The sequence below is a fragment of the Leptodactylus fuscus genome, chromosome 5 (assembly GCF_031893055.1).
Source record: "Leptodactylus fuscus isolate aLepFus1 chromosome 5, aLepFus1.hap2, whole genome shotgun sequence".
Classification (NCBI taxonomy): domain Eukaryota; kingdom Metazoa; phylum Chordata; class Amphibia; order Anura; family Leptodactylidae; genus Leptodactylus; species Leptodactylus fuscus.
This window is the reverse complement of record NC_134269.1, coordinates 92,788,532-92,813,729: the sequence shown is the minus strand read 5'-3', so window position 1 is coordinate 92,813,729 and position 25,198 is coordinate 92,788,532. Positions and strand designations below refer to the sequence as shown.

The following is a 25,198-nucleotide window of genomic DNA, read 5'->3' as shown; positions in this document are numbered from 1 at the left end:
TGCAGCCCTCCCTATAATACCTCTATGTACCTAGACATAATATACCATGTTATATACATACACTCTACACTGTACAGTATCTACCATGTTATATACAGTAAATATACACAATAGGTTTTCTGGACTATGATTTTTCAGTGCATTGTTAGAAAGATATTTTGTGTACAAAAGCACAATTTAATTTTCTTGCAATTTAACACATTTATTACTAGATTTCTACTGCTAATCTCATTTCTTGCATGCATCTTTACTTTCAATTTCTCAGGAGAGCGGAGCTATATGGTAAGTGGAGTGTTTGAAGGTTAATAGTCTGGAAATGCATTGCTGCTATAAAATTGGTAGGGTGCAGCCGAAAGTATAATGACCTTTGGAGAGCAATTACATCAGATATTGGATACTTGTTTTGATGAGAGCGTTTCCCTCTAATACGATGAGCTTGTGTTATTGCTGTGGCCCTTTATATATTATAACAACATGAATAGGGCTAAAGATTTTCTACCTTGATAGAGACAAAGACACATTACACTTAAAACTTGCTATTTATCCTCTTTAATTGTATACATGTTAGGTGAAGAGTTTGCTGGCGCAGGGACAGAAAGACGTGAGGTCACAGCAGGATATGTGAGGTTACAGGGTGGGTTATGAAGGGACACGCACTAGTGCCCCCTTCCCCTAGTTCATAAGAAAGGTTAAAAAGTGCACCATATATTGCCCATATTATATTAGTGTGCAGAGATGTCAACATGACACCTATTAAATCAGTTGTTCACACTGCTCTCTTTCTCTGCATAAAAACCTTTCTGATCTATTTCATCCATTCAGACATTCCACTCATTCATCTGTTCAAGAAATATATTAACAATTTCTGGAATTCAGTTGGACTATGATTACTGTCCCAGATGTCTCTACATTGACTATTCACTACGCTTTAACACCCCTTCCATTTTTAACTCTGCTCCTTCTTTCCTTTTTTTGGCACATATGGTAGCACAGTCTGAGTACTCTTGTCGCAAACAGTCTGGGTACTACAGTTCCTTGTGCCCCTTTTGACTCCAGTCATTCCTCCTTTACTGCTTCGTATAACATTACAAGGTACGGTAGGCCTAGGAGGTTCTCGAGGAGTGTCTTGGCCATATGGGGGATCTTCACTGTCATCACAACATAGTGCATGGTACAGAACTTTATCACTGAACCTTACTCGGTCTCTAGAGCCAGGGGTTCTTGTTGGTAGGGGCTTCTGTGGTGGGATGGGCGTTTCTTCACTTGAGGAATCTGGACCATTGGGAGTAGCCCCACCATTAAGTAACCTAAAGTCAGGAGGACGGTCTGAGCCATCTCCAGAGTCAGATGGGGTAGAGGCTTCTAGAAAAGAACAGAATTCCCAGCTGTCTGAACTTAGGAAATCCAGGGGTCCCAGATCACAGAGAGGACCTCCTTTTTCACTGCTTGATGTGCTACTAACAGTTCCTGGGGTCCAGTCATCAGCATCCAGCTCAAACTCAAAGTCCGAAGTAAGTCTGTCTATCTGCTCCACCACCTGAAACAAACATACAATGTGTTACATTGTTGTTTCCATCAAGTAAACATTGTTACAAAAAGCTCCATACTTTGTGTACAAGTTTTAGTATTAATGTTCTACTAAATGTTCTAGAACCCATAGGCTAACGCCCCACGTTGCAAAAAATCTTTTTTTTCTTGCAGGTTTTGAAGCATTTTTTTGAGCCAAGGCTAAGACTTGCTTGAAAAGGTATGGGAAATATAAAGGAAAAACTTATCAGTTTCCCTTATGTTAAATCCACTCCTGGCTTTGGCTCAACCCCCTTCCCCCCCCCCCCTTCAAAAAAAAAAAAAAAATTGAAAGGGAATTTCCCAACATACTACTTTTTTTTAAGAAAACTTTATTTTTTTACTCACCTCCTAAGTGCCCTCTCTTTTAAGATATGCACCCAAATCACACCACTTAATTTTCAACTAGCAATGGCCTTACTGTTCAGTATGTGAATGTCTGCTTACTAGTGAAAACTATATTTCCCCCTACGCCCAACAGCAGCACAACTGGAGTATTCCTGCCCCTATGAGCTGTTAGGACAGGTGGAATTTTTAATTACCTAACAGCTTTTGACCCCTAGGAGGCCGGAAGACATGCTCCTCCCTTGTGTTTTTTTCTGTCCTGTGGGACAGGACAGGTGGTTGGGGGGGAGCAGGTGTTCTGACCTCCTATAGGGGTCCACTACTCTCCCCCATCCGTACCTGACAGCGGAAGATCTTTTTCTTGGACATCCTCTTCTTTTTTCAGCAGGGGTCCTCTTCTCCCGGCGGGGACCCTCCCGGCTCGTGCGCGCTCCTGTCTGGCTGGCGCGCCGGGTCGGGGCTTTCCCCGGGTATAGGAACGCTAGACCTAGGAACCTTTCTCAGGTTCCTCGGGTCCGCCGTCTAGCAGGGTCCGCTGCGCATGCGCAGTGCGCGGGTCTCGCGGCGGACGGAAAGAGAATAACCCCTAGACATGAGCATTGCCGTGGTAGTTCGGGGGGGGGGGGGGTCCCCCGGTCCTTGGGACCATACCTGAGTCGGATCCCCCCCCCCGTCTTCCCCCCTCCCCTTTTCTCATGGAGATTCTAGCTCCGTTGTAGCCCCTGCCCCCTGGGCGGGGCTCCGGGCAAAACCCCGCCCCCTGGCCTATTTAAGTCCCCCTAGAGCTTCAGTTAGTGCTTGTCGCTCCGGTTGCAAGCACATCAGTTGGTGAAGCTCCCTGGTCATTTCATTGCTGGAGAGCTGTCTTGATTGACTAAGGTTTGGTGGACATGGCCGGGGGGGGGAGGTTGGGGAGTTGCATCTCTGGGGGCAGTAAGTGGTTAGTGTATCCTTTTCTTCCTCCTCAGAATGTCTTCTTCTTCCTCCACTGTTCCTCCTAGAAGGAAGGCTGCTTCCAAAAGGAAGCATCTGGCGTGCGCTTCCTGTAGAGTGCCGCTGCCTGATGACTCCCAATATCGGTTCTGTCAGGGGTGCAGGGCCCCCTCTGTTGAAACAACTCCCATGCGAGAGATGGTTTCCTGGGTGAAGGGGTACGTCCAGGACTCCATGAAAAGGATGGAAGCCGTCTCCCTGGCCAAGAGGCCACGGCTGGATTGTGAATTGTCCCTGCCGCCTCTGGAAAAGCTGCGCCTCAGGGATGTGGAGTCGTCTTCTAGTACGGAGGAGGAGAAGGAGATTTTTCCCCTGGACAAAATGTCCAGAGTATTCAAGACCCTAAGAATCAGAGACCGGGAAGGCGGGGAAGGCTCTAGCCGTAGGTCTCGTACCTTCAGGCCCACTTTGGAGATGCTCCGCCTGATGGAGGGCGAATGGAGGCACCCGGAGAGATCCTTTGCACCATCCACACGCTTCAAGGCACTTTTTCCCGTCTCTGAAAGTCAACTAAAGGCGTGGGGTCCCCCACCAAAGGTGGACGTCGCCGTGGCCAAGTTATCAAGGCGCTCCATCCTTCCATCAGAGGACGGCTCGGGCCTCAGGGACCCCATGGATCGCCGAGTCGAAGGATCTTTGAGGCGTGTATATTCGTCCGCCTCTGCCCAGGCCTCTTTGGGCATGGTCGCGAATGAGGTAGCAACTGGCTTTCGCGCAGAACTGTCATCCCTGGCCAAGGACATCGATTCCGGCGTGGATCGTGATGATCTCCTCGCGGCAGTGTCCGACATCACGCTGTTGGTGGATCACCTGACAGAGGCTACCCACTTTCAGACCCGTCTGGCGGCTAGATCCATGGCACTGGCTACTGTGGCTCGCCGACCCCTATGGCTGAAGCCCTGGAAGGCTGACCTTACTTCCAAAAATAGCCTCTGTGGTCTCCCCTTCAAGCCCGGACGGCTGTTCGGAAGGGAGCTCGACCACATCATGGAAGGCTGGGCCGACTCCAAGGGCAAGAATCTGCCACAGCCCCTTGAAGGTCGGAGTACCTCCTTTCGAGGAAGAGGCACCAGAGGCCAGCGGCGATCCGGGAGAGGAAGAGGTCGGGGCTCATCTCGTGGCCGTAAGAATGCCCCCTTCTAATTCCCTCTCAGTACACCCCCCCCTTCCCTGGGGTGGGCGGTCGTCTTTCCCACTATGTGGAGGCCTGGCGGCAGAATATTCGGGACCCCTGGGTCATCCAGACGATCCAGGAAGGCTATAAAATTAATTTTGTTTCCCAGCCGCCAGAGAAGATGGTAAGAACCCGCCCTCTTCAGGGCCCCAAACAACTTCATCTGGAGAGATTGATTCAGGAGTACGTGGACAAGGCCGCACTAGAGATGGTTCCTCGCGCAGAGCAAGGCACAGGCGTCTACTCTCCAGTCTTCTTGGTCCCCAAGCCATCAGGCGAGTGGCATATGATCAGCGATCTCAGGTATCTGAATCACTTCATCCGCAGGCTGCGGTTTCGCATGGAAACCATAAGGTCAGTACTACCTTTCATGCACCCTGGAGATCACTTCATCACTCTGGACCTGAAGGACGCCTACCTCCACGTACCCATCTTTCTGGCACACCGAAAGTTCCTAAGGATTGCCGTAGACATACAAGGGAAAGAGGCGCACTTCCAGTTCGCAGCCCTCCCGTTCGGCATATCCTCCGCCCCCCACACCTTCACAAAGGTTATAGCTCCGGTCGCTGCCACCCTGCGCCTTCAAGGCATATTCATAGTCCCGTACCTGGACGACTGGCTTCTGAAGGCTCATTCAAAGGAGGTTCTTACCACGCAGGTGCAGACCGTCGTAGCTCTACTAGACAAGCTGGGGTGGCTGGTAAACTGGCAGAAGTCAGTGATGGTGCCATCAACACGAGTTCAGTTCCTGGGACTTATTCTAGACTCTCTCAACATGACGGTCTCTCTACCCTCTCCTCGCAAAAGGAAAATTGCTCGGGCAGCACATCATTCGTCTTCCACACGGAAGGTCACCATCAGGACGGCTATGAAGGTCCTTGGATTGATGTCCGCTGCCCTAGATGCAGTTCCTTGGGCCCTATGGCATATGCGCCCTCTACAGAACGAGATCTTGAGAGTCTGGAATCACAGTCCTTCAGGTTTACAGAAGCCAATCCAGTTAACCATCAGCACCCGGCAAACCTTGCCCTGGTGGACCCATCTGCGAGATGGGAAGTCCTCGGTCCAGCCCGCCTGGACCCTGTTGACTACAGATGCCTCCCTCACAGGCTGGGGAGCTCATCTGGGGGAGACCCCGGTTCAAGGTACATGGAATCAGCGGGAGAGGACGCACTCATCCAACTGGCGCGAGCTTACCGCAGTTCATCGAGCCCTTCTGTCATTTGCACCACTTCTACGAGGGAAAGCGGTCAAAGTAAGATCAGACAATCTGACGACAGTCCACTATATCAACAAGCAGGGAGGAACCAGGTCCCCCTCGCTCATGCAAGTCACCAACCTGATCTTCTCCTGGGCAGAACGAAATCTCTCCCAGCTGGCTGCGGTACATATCCAGGGCCGCCTGAACATCCTAGCGGATCAACTCAGCAGAGGCCGGTCGACCGCAGGCGAATGGTCCCTGAATCAGGACATCTTCCACTACCTGACCAGGAGGTGGGGTCTCCCCGAGGTGGATCTGATGGCCACCCAACACAATGCCAAAGTAGAAAGGTTTTGCTCCCTGTACCGGGAAGACAACCCTTTGGCTGTGGATGCCCTGTCAATACCATGGAGGTTCGAACTGGCATACGTGTTCCCTCCCATCCCGATGATACCGAAGGTATTGGCGAACCTCAGGCAGGACCAGACTTCGGCAATAGTGATCATGCCGTTCTGGCCAAAAAGGGCATGGTTCACCGACCTTATCCTTATGAGTCGGGGGAACTACTGGAGGCTTCCACCAGTCAGGAACCTGGTGTCACTGAACAGTCGGCCGTGCCTGGGCCTAGACAAATTCAACCTCACTGCCTGGAGGCTAACCACGCCATACGTGCAGACAGAGGATTGTCCCAGGGAGTGCTAAGTACCTTAGTCCATTCAAGAGCAGAGGCAACCAATCAGAGCTACCAAAGGATCGCCCGGATATTCCGAGATTGGTGTACAGGCAGCCACCGCGATCCAGACAGAGATGCAGTCCTAGAGTTCTTACAGAACGGCCTGGAGAGAGGACTAGCACCTGCCACCCTCAAGGTTCAAGTGTAAGCTCTATCTGCTCTCCTGGAGACACGGTTATCACAAGATCCTCTTGTCAAACAGTTCCTTAGGGGGGCTGCCAGGCTCTGCCCCCAGGTACGGCCCCCTGTTCCCAGGTGGGACCTGGCCGCGGTTCTACAAGGGCTATGTGCGCCCCCCTTCGAACCATTATCTGAAGTGGACTGGAAGTACCTGTCATTTAAAGTGACCTTTCTGTTGGCAATAACCTCCGCCAAGAGGGTTGGCGAATTGCAGGCTCTAGCGGCCTCCGAACCTTTCATAACCTTCTTCTCTGACAGGGTACAGCTAAGGTTCGTCCCAGGATTCTTGCCGAAGGTACCCACACTTCAGAACACCAATCAAGTGATCACCCTACAGGGTTTCTTTCCCTCCCCTGCCACTGAGCAGGAGGAGAAGCTACACACACTGGATCTGGTAAGAGCACTACGTATCTACCTGGACCGTACAGCACCGTTCCGAAGATCAGAGAATCTTCTGGTTAATGTGTTTGGCCACAATAGAGGCGCTAAAGCATCAAAGGTAACCCTGTCTAGATGGATCAGAGAAGCTATCAGCTGTTCCCTACGGGCTCACAATCTTCCTGTTCCAGATTTCCTACGAGCCCATGCCACCCGATCAGTGGCGACATCATGGGCAGAAACACGGTTCCTCTCTCTAGAGCAGATATGTGCTGCAGCCTCTTGGAGCTCACAGCTGACTTTTGCCAAACACTACAGATTGGACTGGCGTACGGCCGATGCTACAGCATTTGGGCACTCCGTCTTGGCATCAGCCTGCCAGGAGGTCCCGCCCTAGGGGAGATAATACTTGCTAAATCCCCAGTTGTGCTGCTGTTGGGCGTAAGGGGAAAGAAAGATTATGAATGATAATCTGTTTTCCCTTAGCCCAAACAGCAGCATAAGGCTCCCTCCCTAAGAGGTGCTATTGTACAGATTTTGTGTATGTGTGTGTAGCTCTTGGCATAAATTGCTCTCTGTATATCATACTTGTTACTAACACAAGGGAGGAGCATGTCTTCCGGCCTCCTAGGGGTCAAAAGCTGTTAGGTAATTAAAAATTCCACCTGTCCTAACAGCTCATAGGGGCAGGAATACCCCAGTTGTGCTGCTGTTTGGGCTAAGGGAAAACAGATTATCATTCATAATCTTTCTTTCTCTGGTGCACCTTGCTCTGTGCGATTCCTAATTGGCCAGAAATCACTCATGCAGTGCACATATTCCATCTATTAAGACGGCACATGAATGTTTATGTAGCCCTCATCTAATAAGCAACCTTAGGAAAGTCAAAGAGAAATTGAGCATGCTCGACCTGAATGAAGACGGACTACAGGTCGTATCCTTTGACAACAGTGCACAAAATGTGATAGGGAAAGGGTGATTCCATTCTGCATTTTCTAGTGACATATACACGTCTTAATTGCTTTCAATGTGATATTTTGCAATGGAGCTTTGCAGCAATGCTATTTATAGTGCTCAGCATATATATGAATACATCCCCTTTGAAAAGTAAGATTGTAATCAATATCTCACTGAACACAAGAACAATTTCCAAAATTTTGACAAGACTGAGTATTATAGAACATTGGTTTAACCTATGACATGAAAGTAAGGTTAATGATATAACTCAGATTACAAACTCTTCCACTTTACTCAAATTAGTTGATGCAAAAATGAATACACCCCACATGAAAACTACTACATCTAATATTGTATGAACTCTGTGATTTTTGATGACAGCACCAAGCCTTCTAGGCATGAAATACGCAAGTTGGTAACATATTGCATATCTCTAAGAATGACCTATTTTAGAGTTGAGTGGAGAGTAATGCTTAAACTATCCCCATAGTTTCCCCATAGTTTCACAATTCCCCATAGGTGTTCAATTGGAATAGATAAGGGGACATCGTTGGTCACTGAATCACTTTCACCCTGTTTTTCTTCAGAAGTTCAACAGTGGCCTTCGATGTGTGTTTTAGATGATTGTTGTCATGTTGGAAAACTGCATGACAACCAAGGGAATGGCATGATGGTAGTATCTTTCCTTTCAATATAGGGCAGTATATCTGTGAATTCAGGATACCATAAATGAAATGCTTCTCACCAACACCAGCAGCACTCATGTAGACCCACATAAGGACATTGCCACCATGTTCCTCTGTAGGCACCATTTTTCTTTGTACTCCTCACCTTTGTGATACTTATCTTGATCTCATTTATCTTCATCTTTTTCAGCATGGGGCCTGGCAAATTGTTGGCAGGCTTTTTTCTGCATGGGTTTTAGTAGAGGCTTCCTTTGTAGGAAACATCCATGCATGCCATTTCTCTGCAGTACATCCCGTGTTGTTGGATGACACTCATCCAGTTTGGGTTTCTATGTCTTTAGCTAAGTGCTCTGCATGGTGACTTGCATGGTTATTTTCTACAACCCTTCATCAGGATTGGCCCCTTTTTAGGTGTTAACTTCAGTTGACAGTCTGGACATCTCTATCAGATGGTTACAGTTACATTTTTGTTAAATGTTTGTATTACTTTTGCTACAGTTTTCTGGCATAAGTAAGGCTTTCCTGTTCTTGTAGCCCTCACCTTTCTTGTGTAAAGAAATTATTTTCTTTCTCAGTTCTTATGACATTTCTCTTCTATGTCATGCCATTGCTGTCAACATGAAATAGGAAGGGGTTTTCTATAAGTAACACCCTTTTATAGTAAACTGTCAGCTGTTTAATAAAGATTTAGACTCATCTGTAGTTTAATTCTTCATATTTAGAATTTTGTAGTCTAAGCTTTAGCACCTAAGGCTGGATTCACACGAAAGAGGTTCAAAACACATGTGAAAAGTATCCATTTTTCACTGCCATCTTGCACCCAAGGGGCACCCATGGATTCCCCTTACAACAGACCCGGTGACAACGGACCATCAAAATAACAATCATGTAAATAGCCCCCATTCACTGACAGTAAAAAAAAAACGGATGTCACATATCCAGTATTAACTTTCATGTGAATATAGCCTAAAACTTTCATTGGGGTGTACTTTGTGCAACATGGTCGTGAATGAATTTGTTAGGAAACTTACTTTTTTGTATAAGCAGAGCAAATTCACAAATCTTGTTTGTAATCAATGAGCTGCATTTATAACAGTGTTTTGTAGTAAAGGAAACTAAAGATAATGTGCATATCTGTTGGGGAGAACTTATTTATGCAGAGCTCTGTATGTGATATTCTTCTTTTGGTATCAGTTGTTATATTTTAGCATATTTGGCTATACTGCAGTCAATTTTTGTTGTTTCCACTTTTTAGCAACTCATTCATTTAGTAAACCGGAAAGTTTATTATAGTATGTTGATGTGTAATATAGCTTAGGGGCAAATATCTGTTTTCATTGTTTGCATTTTCCACAGTGGATGGTGATCTCTTTATTTTACTTCAAAATTTATAATAGTTATAGTCATGTAAGATGATAATGTCATCACATCTATTTTCCTGGAGTAACTTTATAAATCCCTAAAATAATCCAAGTTATCCCTAATACTAAATAACAGTTTTCTCATATAGCTAGTCATGACCCTTTTATTCCTTGGAGATATCTGTACACTTCTATACCCATTTCCTATCATTCACAACAGTGATTAAAAGGTTCCCACTATGTCTAAGTTAAACCTTCAGAAATGATGTGTAAATTCTACATGATAAAATTTCTCAGCATGTGTGAATGAATTTATTACTAATAGTTAATGTGTTTGTATATATTTAGAAGATCATAAACAGCAGAGTCAAGCTTGTACCTAATGCTGAGATTAAAATATGAGAACTGACATTTCCATGGAAACCATCCCTATATACTGGCCAAATGTTTTAGTCAACGGCACATCTTCATGTCACTGAAAGTAAACAATTGCATTTCCAAGGCACTATATTGCACCAGGAAGAGGGGTGAGCTTATATTGGCTTATTATATTCATTTGTACAATTCAATAGATTCAGGTGTGTGTCCTTGGCTCTTTTCTGGGCCAGAAAAAAGCTGCAGATTCTGCACTCCAAGGCAGATCCATGGGGTGCAAGGAGGTGTACGGTTCTGTCCTATAACCCTGAGTTCAGAGAGTCAATATTGTGCTTGTTTTGTTTGTGTCGCTGGCAGTAATCCACACGTATAGTTAGGTTAACATTATTGTTTAATTAGTTGCTCAGACGAGCAGGATTTTATTTTGTTTTTGCCTGAAGTTAAGGCTGTATTTTGTTTTGCTCATTTTGTACCTGAAGTCAAGGTTTATTTATTTTTCTGTTTTTTACCTAAATAAACTGGTTTGCTGCATATTTTGTGTCCCTGTCTTGGCTGTTTGGGTCTGTACCACTGATTCTACAGAGCTAATTTCCCCACAGTAGGGATGTAGATGCTGTTAGTGACAATACATACCTTCTATCTGTTAAAGTGCAAACTTGCTGTCAATAAAATACATTTTTATTCATCTGCAAATGAACTATTTGGTGAATTTTCACCTGTGGTCACTACCTAGCACCACCTTTAACATAAAGATTGACAGATCTCTATGTGCAGTGATCACCAGAAAAAAACAGGAGCTACAAAAGATGCTGCCATACACTGGGTGCACCAAACAGCAAATCCTCACTCAAATTAAAAGGCGGAGTGCTGTATATACAGTAGTGTTACATTATGGTTTTACTCTATGGTTTATTATGTACTAATATAAATTAGTAAATCAATATCCTATAAAATGTTGTTAGAAATCCTCTAGAAAATTAAAATATATTGGTATCTGTCAACTTTTCGATAGAGAGTAAACTTGGCCTTTCTGCCATATAAGACCAGTATTACAACTGACACATGGTATGTGGACACCCAAGAGCGTTCAATTATACCTCTGCTTTCAGACTCATACATAGGATTGCATTTAATAGAATTCATACCATTCTCTACTGACATACTATATATTTTTTGCTGTAAAGTGATGTTTAGTACCCAGTTTACTTTAGCATTGTATTATTACTGGTATAAATGCAAATAGAAACAAAACTGAAGAATTCATGTAGGAAGATAAATTTAATATCAACTTACCTCTCTTAGTTCTTTGGCCACTTCCTTGAGATCCCGTAAGATTCCTTCTAGCTGACCAATCACTGCCCGGACTCTGCCTCGAATTCTCTCCCTCTCCCCAGCTCTGCAGCTGCGTCCCCCTTGCTCCGTGGTCTTCCCCACCCCCCGAGAGCACATGATTCAGAGAGAGGCCTCCAGCCTCCTCTACAGCTTCTCTCCTCTGGGGGGAGCTCTGCATCTTAACGTCTAACCCCCCTTTTACCCTGCACCCCCTCCCTATACACAGCCACACACAATACTTCCCAGCCTCCTTTTCAGGAGGGCTAATAAATGTCAGATAAAATTATTCCTGTGGTAGGATATGAAGCTGGTAGATTAGGTTTGCTTTAATAAGTTAGAATAGAAGATAGTCAAAAGTTGGAATATTTGATAGTGGCTTTTGAAGATTCACCAGAAGTGTAGGAGGCAGGGTTGTGCAAGTCATGAAGAATTGAAGTTCTGCTGTCTGAAAAAGGAAGCAAAAGCTTGTGGTTACATTGAGGGTAATGCATGTAAAAGGATTTTTTAATATTTAAAAGAATCTCTTTATACATATTGTATGTTTCATTACCAAGTATGGAAGAATCAATCAGAATCACAGCTGTCACTACATAAGTACCAGGAACTAAATGAATAAATATATATTGAGATGGAGAAACAACGCTCTGCAAATAGAAATATTGTGAAACATTCTAGGAAGCCATATGAGGACATATACAGGGACATAATACGTCAAATTGCTCCCAGCATTGAAAAGGTTCCACTTTCATTGTTAATGACCAAAATCACTTACCCACTTGAGTACATGCAATTTTCCATTTTTGCAGATTTGTTTTTACTGCTCATTTTCCAAAAGCCTTTTTTATTTTTATGTTTACAGAATCATATGTAGTACAATTTGTGGGACAAATTGTACTTCGTAATGGGGCCATTTAAAGAGGACCTTTCATGTCCTCAGGCTCATGCAGTTTTATACCGCTAGAAAGCAGGCAGCTTTCCCATTATATGACCAAGGGCTGGAGATATCATTACTGTTACCAATCTCAGCCCACTGTCAGGACGGCCTTCCTGACAGTCTAACTGGGCTGGGAGGAACGCCCCTCCCTTACAGTACTCGTCCATAGCTCTGTGCTGTCAGAGGGGGGGGGGCGTTCCTTACCACTCAACCACTGTCTATGGACAAGTACAGCCGGGGGTTGTTCCTCACAGCTTAGCATCATGGCTGAGAAGTAAGGAATGCCCCCTCTGACAGTACAGAACTATGGATAAGTACTGTCAGGGAGGGGCGTTCCTCACAGCTCAACTAGACTGTCAGGAACATCCTTCTGACAGTGGGCAGATATCAGTGCCGTTATAACCCTTGCCCATAATGGGAAAGCCGACAGTGTGCTGAATTCAGCGGACTGTCGGCTTTCTAGCAGTATATAAAACCGCATGTGCCCGAGGACATGAAAGGTCCTCTTTAATATTCTGTAGAATGTATTGGGAAGCCAAAAATTATACTAAATGGGGATTTAATTGTGCCAGTTTCTTACAGGTTTTAAAATTATATGTTAGTTTTATTCTGTAGGTGGATACAGTAATGTAGAAATCAAACTTACATAGCTTCTTTTCATGCTATATAACTTCATACAAATTCTAAATTTTTAAAAATACAAACATTTCTTTGAGTTGTGATTTTGTGACAGCTGTAAGGTAAGGGTCCGAAATCTCCGACACCGAAGCATGAGGTGTAGCGTCCTAGTGTCTATGCTGTGAGCTACTCCAGTCAGTGGACAACAATTAAAGCAATTCCATAAGTAAAGTATGATATAGCAGCTGAGCATGCTAAAGTAGGCGTTTGTTCATTTCAACAAGGCTGGACAGATTTGTATGAGTTTTTGCGACAAATAAGACTGGGCTATGTGAGGGACATCCTCTACCCCATAAAGCTGGCTTACTGCACATCACCCGAGTTCTGTGTTCATCCAAAAGTCTTATCCATCAGAGAAAAATCATTTTTGCACAAAAAAGGTCATGGACGAGGATTGCACTGAAATGGAAGTTTAATCAACCAATTAATTGGTTACTGTTATGTTGTGTGTTTTATGACTTTCATGTAGGGGTCAACATCCTTGCAATTATTGGGTAGCACACTGATTGCTTCATCTTTGATTTTTTTTTAAATCTGGTACATGATACATTAGAGATTGCTGAGCCCTGGTGTAAGTTGTCTTTTTCTGGAGGATAATATGTAGTTTTTATGTATATCATTTCGGGGAATGTATTATGTTTTACATAGCTTTTTCTTACCTTTGTTTTTATATATTAATAGTTCTGGCATCTCCAGGATTGGAAAGGTCTAATACATTTCTTTTTTATTTTATTTATTTATAGGTAAGCTACATAAAAGGGAAAAGATTTGAACGTTTCATTATTTTAAACATTTTTTTAGCTCCCCTGGGGGGGACATGAACCTGAAATCTTTAGATTGGGGAAAAGTAATGGGGCAGTTTCTGCGATTGCGGAGCGTGAGATCCACCTCATTGATGCATTTGATAATGGCATTTCAATAGTTAGATGCTATCAGAGTCATCTCTGATCACAGGCACTGCCCCTGGGTCCCTGCTGGATAGAACGGCAGAGACCCCACATCTAATGTGACCACTCTGCTCCTGAGTGGGCACTATAGTTAAAGCGCCAAATCTCCTGTTATAATACACCGCATGTTAAGAAGGGGTTAAAGGCAAATAAAGTGCTTCCATTCATCAGTTCCACTTTGGGACCCTTTTCTTCAGCTTCAGGCACATGCAGATTGCTCAGATGAAGCTGTACCAAACTGTGCTGCCCTGCAGAACAAAACTTTTGAACCACTGCTATACGTGCAATGTTATAAGACTGTACTACAAACAAAACATGTCATGTCAAAGTGTGTGTTTTTTCTATTGTGAGTAGAGATGAGCGAACAGTGTTCTATCGAACACATGTTCGATCGGATATCAGGGTGTTCGCCATGTTCGAATCGAATCGAACACCGCGTGGTAAAGTGCGGCAAAATTCGATTCCCCTCCCACCTTCCCTGGCGCCTTTTTTGCACCAATAACAGCGCAGGGGAGGTGGGACAGGAACTACGACACCGGGGGCATTGAAAAAAATTGGAAAAAGTCATTGGCTGCCGAAATCAGGTGACCTCCATTTTAGACGAATAGTGGATTTCAAATCCGGGTCATATGAGAATGTGAACTTTGTGACTATGAGACAGGGATAGCTGTACAGGCAGGGATAGCTAGGGATAACCTTTATTTAGGGGGGAATGTTATTAAAAATAACTTTTTGGGGCTCTATCGGGTGTGTAATTGTGATTTTTGTGAGATAAACTTTTTCCCATAGGGATGCATTGGCCAGCGCTGATTGGCCGAATTCCGTACTCTGGCCAATCAGCGCTGGCCAATGCATTCTATTAGCTTGATGAAGCAGAGTGTGCACAAGGGTTCAAGCGCACCCTCGGCTCTGATGTAGGAGAGCCGAGGGTGCACTTGAACCCTTGTGCACCCTCGGCTCTGCTACATCAGAGCCGAGGGTGCGCTTGAACCCTTGTGCACACTCTGCTTCATCAAGCTAATAGAATGCATTGGCCAGCGCTGATTGGCCAATGCATTCTATTAGCCCGATGAAGTAGAGCTGAATGTGTGTGCTAAGCACACACATTCAGCTCTACTTCATCGGGCTAATAGAATGCATTGGCCAGCGCTGATTGGCCAGATTACGGAATTCGGCCAATCAGCGCTGGCTCTGCTGGAGGAGGCGGAGTCTAAAATCGCTCCACACCAGTCTCCATTCAGGTCCGACCTTAGACTCCGCCTCCTCCAGCAGAGCCAGCGCTGATTGGCCGAATTCCGTACTCTGGCCAATCAGCACTGGCTAATGCATTGTATTGGTGTGATGAAGCAGTGCTGAATGTGTATGCTTAGCATACACATTCAGCTCTACTTCATCGGGCTAATAGAATGCATTGGCCAGCGCTGATTGGCCAGAGTACGGAATTCGGCCAATCAGCGCTGGCTCTGCTGGAGGAGGCGGAGTCTAAGATCGCTCCACACCAGTCTCCATTCAGGTCCGACCTTAGACTCCGCCTCCTCCAGCAGAGCCAGCGCTGATTGGCCGAATTCCGTACTCTGGCCAATCAGCACTGGCTAATGCATTGTATTGGCGTGATGAAGCAGTGCTGAATGTGTGTGCTTAGCACACACAATCAGCTCTACTTCATCGGGCTAATAGAATGCATTGGCCAATCAGCGCTGGCCAATGCATTCTATTAGCGTGAACTGAGTTTGCACAGGGGTTCTAGTGCACCCTCGGCTCTGCTACATCAGATTGCTACATCTGATGTAGCAGTGCCGAGTGTGCATCAGATGTGTAGTTGAGCAAAACTGACTCAGCACTGCTAAGTCTCTGCATTCGCATAGGAATGCATTGGCCAGCCTTCGGCCAATCAGCGCTGGCTCTGCCGGAGGAGGCGGAGTCTAAGGTCGGACCTGAATGGAGACTGGTGTGGAGCGATCTTAGACTCCGCCTCCTCCAGCAGAGCCAGCGCTGATTGGTCGAGTTCCGTACTCTGGCCAATCAGCACTGGCCAATGCATTTCTATGGGGAAAAGTTAGCTTGCGAAAATCGCAAACTGACAGGGATTTCCATGAAATAAAGTGACTTTTATGCCCCCAGACATGCTTCCCCTGCTGTCCCAGTGTCATTCCAGGGTGTTGGTATCATTTCCTGGGGTGTCATAGTGGACTTGGTGACCCTCCAGACACGAATTTGGGTTTCCCCCTTAACGAGTTTATGTTCCCCATAGACTATAATGGGGTTCGAAACCCATTCGAACACTCGAACAGTGAGCGGCTGTTCGAATCGAATTTCGAACCTCGAACATTTTAGTGTTCGCTCATCTCTAATTGTGAGTAGCCTTTGATTTTGACCTATACTGCAAACCACACATCCAACCCCTCACCACCTCCTGCCTTCTCCAGCTCTAAAACATTTTCCAAATACTCTCCTTCTCGATTCTTGAGTCAATTAAACTTGCCTGGAAATCCTCTCTTCATTCTTTATTGCTAAGACTACATAGAAACAACTCTATGGCCTCCCTCTTGCGCCCTACCAATTTATTCTCAATGTTGCTCTCAGATTTATCTATTGCTTCCCCTCTGTGCCTTCTCTGGCTACCCATTTTTATGGCAAATTAAATAGTTATATAATTATGGTAAAAAAAAGACATATGTCTATCAGCAATGGTATTTATTTCAAGCTACATACAAGGCTGTCCACATCATGCTCCCTCTTTACATATCTGTACCAATATCCTGATACCTATTCACACATAATCTTTGGTCATTAAAATACCTTTGTTTCTACTGCACAAATCATCCAAATTATTATGGGTAAACCACTAGATCACAATATCTCCAATACAAAGTTCTTATTCACAGTATATACTTTGTACCTACCAATACACCAATGAAGAACAATAGGTAAAATGCATGGATAGTGAAGGTTAGCCTTTCAGTTAGATTACATAAAATAGCTTACTGTAGAGCAATTTGCTAGAAAAGTTCCTAGGTGTTACAGCAAATGGTGCAGGGCAGCTAGCCACATATAGGATGACAAGTCAGAACGCCCATGCTGTTCTATGTCCACCATTAAAAGCACCAAGGATGGGCATACGAGCACAAAATTAAACCATGTTTTCTAAATTCCCTATCAGTCTGTTATTTGAAATGTGGGAGGGAACCACAGAGTCCAGATGAAAGCCACATAAACACATGAAGAACATACTGTACATACTACTTGAAGACATTGCCTTTACTCAGATTCAAACTCAAAGCATGGCATTGCAAGGCTACCGAATGGTGTGTACATCTTACTAAGTATAACCATGGCAATGAAAATGGTGCAATGGAAAAAAAAAGAATATATATTACAGAGGGATTTCTAAAGCTTAGAACCTTTCTTTGAGCTTTTTGTGAGAGATAATGTACTTTAATAACACTAAGCCTTATATATCAAAGTAAATCAATAAAGCAGCAAACAGAACTCTGTGCAACCATAATCATCCAACAGCACTGAATATAATAGTCAAATGACTGCTTGTCAATTTACAAAATCCATAGAAAGCTTACAGGTTTGAGACTAGAAAAAAGGGATACAGCACCAGTACTATGAGTTTTGGTGGGTAATGCAACTAAGCCCTCTTTAAAACAAACAAGTTTGGGACACTCTCATAGATTGTAAGCTCTTGCGAGCAGGGGCTTCACTCCTATTGTGTGGATTGATTTATTACATGGTAATGTCTCATTTTGTTTGTAATTGAAACCCTATGATTTGTAAAGTGCTGTGGAATATGTTGGCGCTATATAAATAAAATTTCTTTATTATTACTGAACCACCCACAAATTATAAACTGGTGTTTTTTTGTTCCAAATAGCACTGTTGCAATGCTGTCTTAAAGGGGTATTCCCAACTCGCCTGCTCAACAACTAGCAGGATGTATGCTCTGTTCACTTCCTGGTTTTCTCGGTGAATTGGTGGGTTTCACTTACTCTGCTTAGCTCTATTCATAGCAGTACATGTTTGCAGTCAGTAATGAGGGATGGCTGTAAATAAATTAGCACAGTATCACTGGAAGATGCACAATATGAAGCTGATGTAGCAGAGATGGAATTGATAGGTGATGAGAATCCCAAACTTACATGCTACAGGACCAAGAGTCAGCTTGCAATAAACTCCGTTTTAGGTCTGTGTTATATACAGAGGTAACAGACTTCCTGTCTCAGCCCTTATCTGCAAAAATCAATTAGCAGCCTGATAACTGGAAGAGGGAGATAAACGGCTCAGAAATACAAGCTGGCTCCCGAGCACTCAGCTCCCCCTCCCCTCCTGAGAGCAGGGAGCTATGTCACTTGTCCTGGGCGGAGAGATAAGATCATCCCCAGGTCCGTGATTATGGAAACGCAGTGTAAACAATGAAGTGAATAATCTCAGATAGTAGCCAAACAAAGCAGTTTTGATAAAGCAATGTATTTAGGAAAAGTCTTAAATCCACATAAGCTAGCAGTATAGATAAGATCCTTGAGATGAGACAACCCCTTTAATGCCTGCATTAAAACCTAAAAACTTCCATACATACTTGGCATCTTTACTCCCGGCGCATGCGCAAGTCTTCAGTGAAGCCAGAGCAGTACATCTTGACTTCAATGTGCATTCGCTGAAAACTTGAGCATATACACAGTGAATCCTGGGTGTACACAGAATTGGGAGCACTAGAGAAGAATTGCACTGAGTTTATCTCCAGGTAAATATAAAGCTTTATTTTAATGTGGACACAAAAAGTTTTCAACAGGGTTGTTTGGGGCACTAAACTCCTGGTCTCCATGGACCTGTGAGTTGTTTAGTGTCCCAAATCAACCTGAGTTTCCATTTAAGAGAAAGATACTAAGCTGTAATTCCAGGGCGTGCATAGAGATGAGCACCGCTATTCTGCAAAATACTTTTCCTAACCTTAGACCACCTCTTTAAGATCAAAATCTCCCATAAACCTCCAGCGTGCAAGTAAAGCTACAGTATCTCATGACAAACAGTCATAAGCAAAAACAAGAAGCAGCAAGAATGATGGATTCAAAGAAAAGGTCACATAAAAGATAAATGACAGTAGAGAATAGGGAGTTCAAGAGGCTGTAAGATGGGCCTAGTAAAGCACAGACAATACACAGCTCCAGTGGTTACAAATGCTTGGATTTACTTAGTTAAAATGGATCTGTCACTAAGTATAAAATACTAAAAGCCATACATCATTTGTCGCTGTGTTCCTGACCAGTTTGGTGTTTTTATTTTCAAAAGCCATTCATCGGGTTAAAAGATATTATATGTAAATTAGCTCTTACTTACCAAGTGGGCGGTAACTAAGGCAAATGGTTGGAAAATAACCAAAATCAAAAGTCACTTCAATTAAATCATGTAAACTTGATCATATTGATTATATCAATTATTGTACGTCCATGTTATTCTAAGTCACCCGGCCATTGACTATAAGATACGTCACTAACTGTATGCTATCCAGTCAGGGTGTTCAGAATTCAGTGACAAGGCATGGCTTATACATACGGGGTCCTAAAATAATCATTCATTACTTGTAATCAAAATAAAATGTTCATTTAATAGTGATTTTGATTTAGGATATAATTGCCCAGCCTTAGTGATAACCCTTTATTTTCAATGAGAAAAGGTTGCTGCCCACCTGGTAAATAAGAGATACATGACATATAATCTTCCATATCTTATCAATGGATGAAACTGGTCAGGACACTGCGAAAACCAAATGACATTGGCATTTAGTATTTTATACTCGGTGACAGACCCTCTCTAAGCCTAGGAAAGTTCTAATAAGTTGGCCAGGTTTATGAATACTTGGGGACCTTTCAGCTGGTTACCCAAGTAACATGACAAAACAGTCATAGCAAAAAAAAAAAAATGTTTTTTTGTATCACAATTTGACATAATATTTCTCAAATGCAGCTTTCCTGTCCGTTCATGTCCGACTTTGTGTCCGTGCAAAAAAAAAAAAAAAAAAGTTTCATGGCGGAGAGGCTGCATACGGACTCAAGCAGTTTGGTTTAAAAATCCATTCAAATGAATATGTTTTTAACCTGACCGTAGGCAAGCCGTCTCCAAGTTGTTTTTCGGCGGAATCACAGCAGACGGACAGCAGCGCAAGTGTGAATGCCCCCTGACACCAACTTGTAAGCCGAGATATACAGTATAAAACAATAATGTAATATTGAGCCTATCATTACTAATAATGTTAATTCATGCTATTAAGTGTCCCTGGAATTCAGAACACAATCAATCACAGCAAAAGAATAACCCCATCCCCCCATCCCAATCTCCTGCCATTTGTAATACAAGGTCTGGAGAATTATCAGGGTAACACAAGAGCAGAGAAGTAGTTCCCCAGAAAGCCTCCACTATTGCTAGTGAGGTTCTTCTGCTCCAACCCCATGATGATGCTGGAACCTATCAGAATGAATGATAGGAACATGCAAGATAAATACAGTAAGTTTCCTCTAACTTCACAGAAACATTCACTAATACTATATTTTAGTAATAAAAAATGCAAGTGATGAAGGAATACACTGCACATGGAGGCGCACAACCACTAGTCCTTAATGTTTCCAAAACATATTTTATTGATCAGGAAAAAATAAATAACTAAAAACATGTAAAAACATTCAAGACTGTGATTCCTGGATGTTTTTAAATGTTTGGCCTTTGCTATCAGGAAAATAAAATAAATGTACTAAAATAATAAGACCATATTTAACATATCACTTTTAACTAATATAAGTTATGGACCTGAAACCTGTTTATAGAGTCCACCACCTCCATGCATATTCATCTATAACAGAGATACACATAAATTTGTTATATATGTAACATTTATGGAAAAAAAACTACTTTCAAGTCTTATGCAAATGAAATATGAAAAAAAACAAAAAAACTTTTCAAGTCTTCAGTAGGTGATACCTTTTTTAATGGCTAACTCATAATGATGACAGAATATGACGTTTCGAAGCTTCCTCTGAGCTCCTTCTTCAGATATATCTGAGAAGAAGGAGCTCAGAGGAAGCTTCGAAACGTCATATTCTGTCATCATTATGAGTTAGCCATTAAAAAAGGTATCACCTACTGAAGACTTGAAAAGTTTTTTTGTTTTTTTTCATATTTCATAACCACTGGCTAACACGGTACCAAAACAAACATTTTCCTTTATGCAAATGAGGCAGTTGGTGCACTGGGGGCGGGCCTTCAGCCCATGCTGCTGAAGGGGTATGGGTAATGTCATAGGAAGTATGAGTGGGGAGGGCAGTGCTCCAGTGCACCAATTGCCTCATTTGCATAAAACTTGTTTTCCTCCCAATCTAAAAAAGTGACCTACATAGCAGATGTAAGTAATTTATCACTGTGTTCTGCTCTTTAGCATGGTGGGGACAGTTCAATATGATCAGGGGTGGTGGTAGACACGGTTTATAATAGATAAGGACATGATGAGCTAAATATCATAAAATAAGGCACCTAAATAAACATATATAGATTAGTAAATTATGTGAGATTTAACAAAGTTAGTTCCAGATTAAAGGGATAAATTAATATGAAATTGAGGTATTTACACTTTGAATAATAATGTATATGACAATCCTGTCTGAATATCCAAGCACATAAAGAATATAAGCCCCTAAAATTGTTTATCCTGGTGACTGTCCAATGCTAAAATGAGTTTATGCAGAGCTAGTGATGTATTTCTATGGAGAGATTATTTATAGAAATAGGAGGACCTACTGTAGGAAGGTTAAGTGGAGCATGCATGGCCTCAACATAATAACAGGGGGCACGACATATGCGTGTCACAGGCACAGTCAGATTATTATCTGACTCTTCACACTCTTCTTTTTGATTATTGCTATTCTGCCTTCACCCATACTGTACAGGTTGCTTCTCCCATCACCCCACCCCCAATCCTCCATCTCCTTCTCTCCTTCACATTATACCAGAAGTGGCGGCAGATTATAGTTTCTTCTTACCTGTTTATTGACATGGGTGATGTGACAAGGTAAATGACAGTGACTTTCCTGGATTTTTTTGTTCAGTTGTAAAATGACATTGAGGAACCCCGACGTTACCCACAATCCAGTACAGGGAGCTCTCTCCCAATGATTCTCACAAGGCCACCAGAAGAAGAAATGTTTCCTTTATGTTTCCAAATTCAGATCCCATATACAAGGGTAGGAATGGTTTACAGGGGTTCATATAAGTGAAGAGCAGCTTCTCCGACCTATGTAGACATATATAACGTTAGTAATATCACCTGCTTTTCCTATAGTCTTTACTCCATGTCCTTCTCTCCATCCATTTCTTATCTATTAGAGTCAATATATGGTCTTGTGTTAGAAAATCCCTTGATTCCTTTTATACGGCTCATCTGCATCCTGTAAGGATCCCATGTTTTACCTCCTTTTCATGTATATTCCTATTTTCTCCTTGCATGCTTAATATTACAGTCATGTATATTTGCCTGCAACATCTATACTGTATATGTGTTCTCATTCCTGCTCTGTCTGCATCTCTACTCTCTCCATATTTATTTCCTCAATGTCTATATTGTCATGTGTGCCATAGTCCTACCTTCCCATGTCCTATGTAATATTTCGCTCACCGTGCGGTGTTGGAGGGGTCGATGTTTCCTCTATTCAGCATTCGCCTTTCTCTCTCCTTTGGCAGACTGGAGCAGACACAGCGCTCAGGCCTCATCTCTCCTTCTCTGGTCCTGATGCTGTAACACAGCTGATTCAATGCTGGATGCTTCAGCCCTCTGCGACATTCCTTCTTCTCTAGCCTTCTCTTCTTCACAATTTCCTTGGCTGGCCTGTGGGAGGGGACACTCTCACTCTCCTTTTTCTATCATGGGGGATGCACAGCTATCACTTGCTGTGTCTCTGGATTCCCCCTTGTCAAGAACAGTGGCCAGAGCGTGTGCCCCAGCTCTGGCTAAGAGAAGAGGAGGGGGAGGGAGGAAGTGATGGAGGAGGGAAAGCTACTCAACATTGTTTAGTATGGACTTGCCGACTATTGCTTCAATACCAAATTTCTCATAGTCACCAGTGCTGTATACTAGAACATTTCATTCACTATTTCCTTGCAAGGAATGTGTCACATCCCAAAAAATCTTCTTGTATGAGGGGTTTGCAGGGTACTGCTGCATTAACCCCTCCCCTGCTAAAGAACTGCAGTATGTTTATCTTAACTCATTTCACATCAACAGTCAGGCCATGTAGCTTTACGTTGTTTTTTGCTAACCTCTTTGCCTCCTACTGCAGATATCACTATACTATTATATGAAAGAGTCAATATATATATATATTATATATACCGTTGGTTTTGACTATATCGGGTTCTAAGAGACTAAACATATATTTGGCATGTGTGTATATTTTTTCGCAAGCTTTAGCAATTGATGACCTATCCTTGGGATCTGGGACCCCCATGGTTCAACTGCTTGAAGTGGTAGAGGTGCTTCCTGAGTACGGCTTCTGCTTCACAGACTATGTGATGTCACACTCATTGGTCACATGACCTGTTCGCAGCTCAGCTGCCCTATGCTTGGTTTTCTCTGAAAATGTATTGCAGTCTGTTCAAACTGCTGATCAGTGAGGATCCAAGGTGCTGGTCTGCAATGGATGACCTATCCTAAGGTTCAATTGATAAGTCTGGAAAAGCCCTTTAACTAGGTGGCAGACAACCTCGTTTTGTACTTATGTATGAAAGGGTAGGAATGGAAGAAATGGTCCCACTTACAATAAGAATGGTTCTGGCATATGTAACAAGGTGAAGGTTAAACTACCTTAGGTAGGTGACTATAGATAGCCATATACAGCATCTCCACCCTAGACAGATTAGCATCCCCAGAGACATTGTATCTATTTCAGGTTATGCTTGATCGTGACTGATATCTGCATATGCTATGAAACAATTAGTGATGCAAAGTGTATAATAATAATTATAATTTCCATTGCAGGTGCAATGTGTGTAAGGAAAATGTTGGTTTTGGCTAGGTTCTGTACCTAGTAGGAGTACACAGTAGGAGTTGTCTAGTACATCCCATGATTATGGACTATGACCCTCTTCTAGCTTCGGCATGACTCTTGGGCTTACACTGGATGAAAGCAGTTTGTATAAAAGTTGCCTTTACGCCTCTCCAGGGCAGTCAATATGGTGAGTTTATTCAGTTGGAAGGCCTGTGTCATCCTGGGAAGTAGCTACTGTGTTTTGAGAAGCAGAAATCCTTATAATGGGCAATGTTAGGTGCCACCATGCATTCTTTATGATTTACAATGAAAAAAACACCAAACACTTAGAATTCTTCTACAAAGTAATATCTTTCCTACTGTACTGTATATAAGATGGAAGAGGATTATGCAAAAGCCTCGTATATATTACCAAATGTTTTTATGTTTACAATCAACTGAATAGGAACAAAATTGCTTATAAATAGAGAAAATGTCATGTGATAGGAACCATAATCTTCCAGAAATTGATCTTACAAGGATAACTAGTTTAGGTCTTTGGTTGGATAGCTCCAAGACTTGTACTTTGTGTGTCTTATTGTGCATTTTATGACCTGTACTTTGATGAATATGTCTTGTATAATGTTCAAACGATGTGTTTCCTCAGTGGTCTTTTCGGCAGTGTTTTTCGGCTGCAGTTTGCTAAGTGGAGCCTTAGTCTTAAGGGGTTAACCAGTTTCTACTATTGATGGGCTATCCTTAGGATAGGCCATTAATATTAGATCTGAGGGGGTCCGACACCTGTCACTAGCACAGATCAACTGCACTGAGATAGCATGGCTCCAGGTAGTGTTCACATGCTGGGGTTTGTGCTGCTGACTCGCTGTACAAACTGTAGCGGCAGGAGTAGGCACTGTAGCACTGCCCCATACACTTCAATATGGAAGAGCTGTAGTACCACAATGTGCCACTACAGTTTGTATGATGAATGAGCAGTGTGGCTCCCGGCATGTAAACATGATCAGCTGGGGTCCTTAGGATAGGCCTCAATAACAGAAATGGGATGAACCATGTAAGTAGTTTGGAGTAAGGGGAAGTGAGCCAAGCCCAGAGTAACAACTGTATGACATAGTTGAAGTGTCCTGCTAATCCCTACAAAAACATCAAAAACATAGATGCAGCAAATAACCCATTAAAATTCACATAAAGTTGATATTTTGTTTTAATAAATCTCTTGCTTTGTTCTTTATCTTTCCATCAGGTGCACCAGCAGGTTTCACAGCAAGGACTTCATATGACAGAACAATGGTGATTTTCAAAACACTATAAAAGACTATTGGGCATATTT

The 25,198-nt window shown here is 43.1% G+C and overlaps 1 protein-coding gene across 1 annotated transcript; it reads right to left on the bottom strand.

Annotated features, from left to right (window-relative positions):
• INSYN1 (inhibitory synaptic factor 1) lies at window positions 1-22,827 on the bottom strand. Its single transcript, XM_075273737.1, has 4 exons — window positions 22,503-22,827; window positions 21,871-22,121; window positions 11,243-11,726; window positions 1-1,537 (listed from the first exon to the last, which is right to left on the bottom strand). The coding sequence occupies exons 3-4, from the start codon at window positions 11,396-11,398 to the stop codon at window positions 947-949; spliced, it is 747 nt and encodes a 248-aa protein (XP_075129838.1). The 5' UTR covers window positions 11,399-11,726; window positions 21,871-22,121; window positions 22,503-22,827; the 3' UTR covers window positions 1-946.
• Window positions 22,828-25,198: the final 2,371 nt, after the last annotated feature.

Coding starts and splice junctions, on each gene's coding strand:
- INSYN1 (XM_075273737.1), bottom strand. CDS start 11,398: ATGTGCTCTCGGGGGGTGGGGAAGACCACGGAGCAAGGGGGACGCAGC. Junction 1,538..11,242: donor TGGCCAAAGAACTAAGAGAG/GTAAGTTGATAT, acceptor TGTTTGTTTCAG/GTGGTGGAGCAGATAGACAG.